General features: G+C 45.1%; 1 protein-coding gene across 1 annotated transcript; it reads left to right on the top strand.

Annotated features, from left to right (window-relative positions):
- Positions 1–780: 780 nt before the first annotated feature.
- On the top strand, positions 781–1,789 carry LOC109919645 (melanin-concentrating hormone receptor 1-like). The gene is given in 2 exon segments (XM_020519677.2): positions 781–1,719; positions 1,721–1,789. Coding segments are annotated over 2 exon segments (993 nt in total). The 5' UTR covers positions 781–795.
- The last annotated feature ends 936 nt before the right edge of the window (positions 1,790–2,725 follow it).

Raw genomic sequence — 2,725 nt, 5'->3', positions numbered from 1 at the left:
AGATCCTGTAAAACATAGCGAGGAGAAATCAGCTTAACACAATGGCCCCATGGAACTGTTCAAATACTTCGTTCAACAACTTCACATTCTCAGGTAAAAGGCATTTTTTTTAAAAATCGGCTTCCATCAGGTTAAGGAGAAATAATTCTGAAAGCGCCGTTTGAGTAAAATTCCAGGATTATCTTCAGTTTCTGCATCTCGATCATTTCGGGTACTTAGCATCTGTTTTGATGCTGAGAGATGTCAGAATCTTGCGGAGATTCCCAGCTCCTTGTGGTTTCATTACCGATCTCCAGCGTCCCATGGTTTATGCTCACATTTTCCCGTTGCTGCGTAGGCTCGTCTTTTTTTTAAAATGAATACTTTAGATATCTCAATTCTCATCGAGAACGTTAATTTCTGCGTTTTTCTTCGAAGAAATGCTTTCCCTTTTTAAATTTCCAAATGGTAGCTCTTGAAAGCTCACTTGTGTTGTTAAATCGGGGGCAACTGTATCATTGAGGGAAGGAGGGTTGGAAAGAGAAGCCAGTTTTGGAAGAGTTCTGAGGAAAGGTCACTGAACCCGAAACGTTAATTCTGATTCTTCTCTCCACAGATGCTGCCAGACCTACTGAGCTTTTCCAGCAATTTCCGTTTTTATGCAAGTTTTGGAAGACTTTGTCAATTTCACTTAAACAAACATTGATCCTCCCCACACCCTTTACATACATATTGTATCAAACTCTTGATTGTAACAGGGAAATTTCGTTTCTTTAAATTTCAGAGACCAATCCCTTTGTTTACACAAGTATCATCATGCCAACAATATTCATTCTAATCGCTCTGTCCGGGATAATCGGCAACACTATTGTCATTTTCACGGTGATCAAGAACTTTAAATTCAAGTCCAGCGGCAGCAGAGTTCCGGATGTCTTCTTCCTCAGTTTGTCTGTGGTTGACCTGCTCTTCCTGATGGGGATGCCGTTTGTCATCCCTGAGTTACTGGGGAATAGAGGTTGGTATTTTGGGAGCAGAATGTGCACCGTTATCTCTGTGATGGACACCAACACCCAGTTTAGCAGCACCTACATCCTCGCAGCTATGACTATAGACACGTACTTGGCCATCGTGTACCCTCTGACTTCGGCTCGCTTCCGCAAACCCTGTTTCGCCACCCTCACGGTCTGCTGTCTCTGCCTCCTCTCGTTTCTGTCTGTGATCCCGGTTTGGATGTACGCCGGGCTCCTCCGGCAACCCGGGGGCCTCTCGGGCTGTGTGATCCGCTTTCCCAACCCCAAGACGGATATGTACTGGTTCACCATTTACCAGTTCTTCCTGGCGTTCGCTATTCCCTTCACCGTCATCTCAGTGGCTTACAGGAAGATCCTGTTGAAGATGAGCTCCCCCAGCTCTCTCCTCTCGCACGAAAGAGCTAGACTGCGGACCAGAAAAGTGGCGCGAATCGCCAGTACCATCTGCCTCACTTTCCTTCTCTGCTGGGCACCTTTTTACCTGCTGCAGTTGGTACAGCTGACTCCAGCCGAGCCCACCTTGCTGTTCTACTACGCCTATGTGGCTGCAGTCGGTTTGGGCTATTCCAGCAGCTGCCTCAATCCCTTCATCTACATTATCCTGTGTAACAATTTTAGGAAAAGCTTTATCATCTCCGTGCGGCCTTCCTCCGAATCTCAGCAGGTCCACAGGGCCGTGGCTTGGATCGGGAAGGATGCACAGCGAGGGCCAAAAGGATCAGCACCACGGACAGCGACGACCGAGTCTCCTCTTTCCCAGGTCCGGGAAAGCCAGTTAGCGCAGGGCTGCAGCTATCTCTGTAGCTATACATCACCTTGAGGGTTTAATAGCACGGGGGTAGTGTCCCTACCTCTGAACCAGAAGGCTCTGTTATGGGGGTGTACCATTACATGTCCAAACAATTTGGTTTAAATAAACACTTAAATGCTCAGGGGGTAGTGTCTCACCTCTCTGTCAGTCTGGGTTCAAATCCCACTGGTCACAGATGTGTCATGTTAACTAGTTCAGTAAACATATCGGTCCAGACTTGATACTGAGCCAGTTTGCAAACTGTTCTATAACTCCAGATTTTTATTTAACTCGAATCCAATGGAAGTAACAAAAGGACACAGAGTGACTGGCTGATAACTATTGCCCAAAGTCAAGATTTGCCCCTCTTGTTGCTGTTTATGTGATATTGCTTTAAGGGCTGAGAGACCTGGTGACTAACACCCTGCAGCATGTGAGGGTAGGGGGTCATCTGAGTTCCTGTATAATCATGCTGTCAAATGAGCAAATGTTAGATCTTATCTCAGATCTTCAAATAAACTGAACCTATGTAGTTTCCCAGTCCTGAGAGAGACTGGTAACTTTGTTAAGGAATCAACACAAGTGTGACTGTCGCATTTAACTTTCTGTAAAATTTCATATATAACTCCCCAATCAGATGAAATTTGTTGCGTTTTGCCTGTTCCTTCACATCTCATAATGTAAAAAAGAAAAGCTTAAAAATGAATGAAAGAAGGATCTCGACCCAAAACGTCAGCCTTCCTGCTCCTCAGATGCTGCTTGGCCTGCTGTGTTCATCCAGCTCTACACCTTGTTATCTCAAAATGAATGAAAGTTGGCTATATGTATCGTAAAACTAATTTCAACAGCATAGATTTCAATCCTGGATTTGGTTGAGGCAGGTTTGAGACCTGACTCCTCATCCTCAAATAAAAACAAGACAGAA

This window comes from Rhincodon typus, chromosome 21 (genome assembly GCF_021869965.1).
Source record: "Rhincodon typus isolate 14 chromosome 21, sRhiTyp1.1, whole genome shotgun sequence".
In the NCBI taxonomy this organism is placed as follows: Eukaryota; Metazoa; Chordata; class Chondrichthyes; order Orectolobiformes; family Rhincodontidae; genus Rhincodon; species Rhincodon typus.
This window is presented reverse-complemented; position numbering and strand designations above follow the sequence as displayed.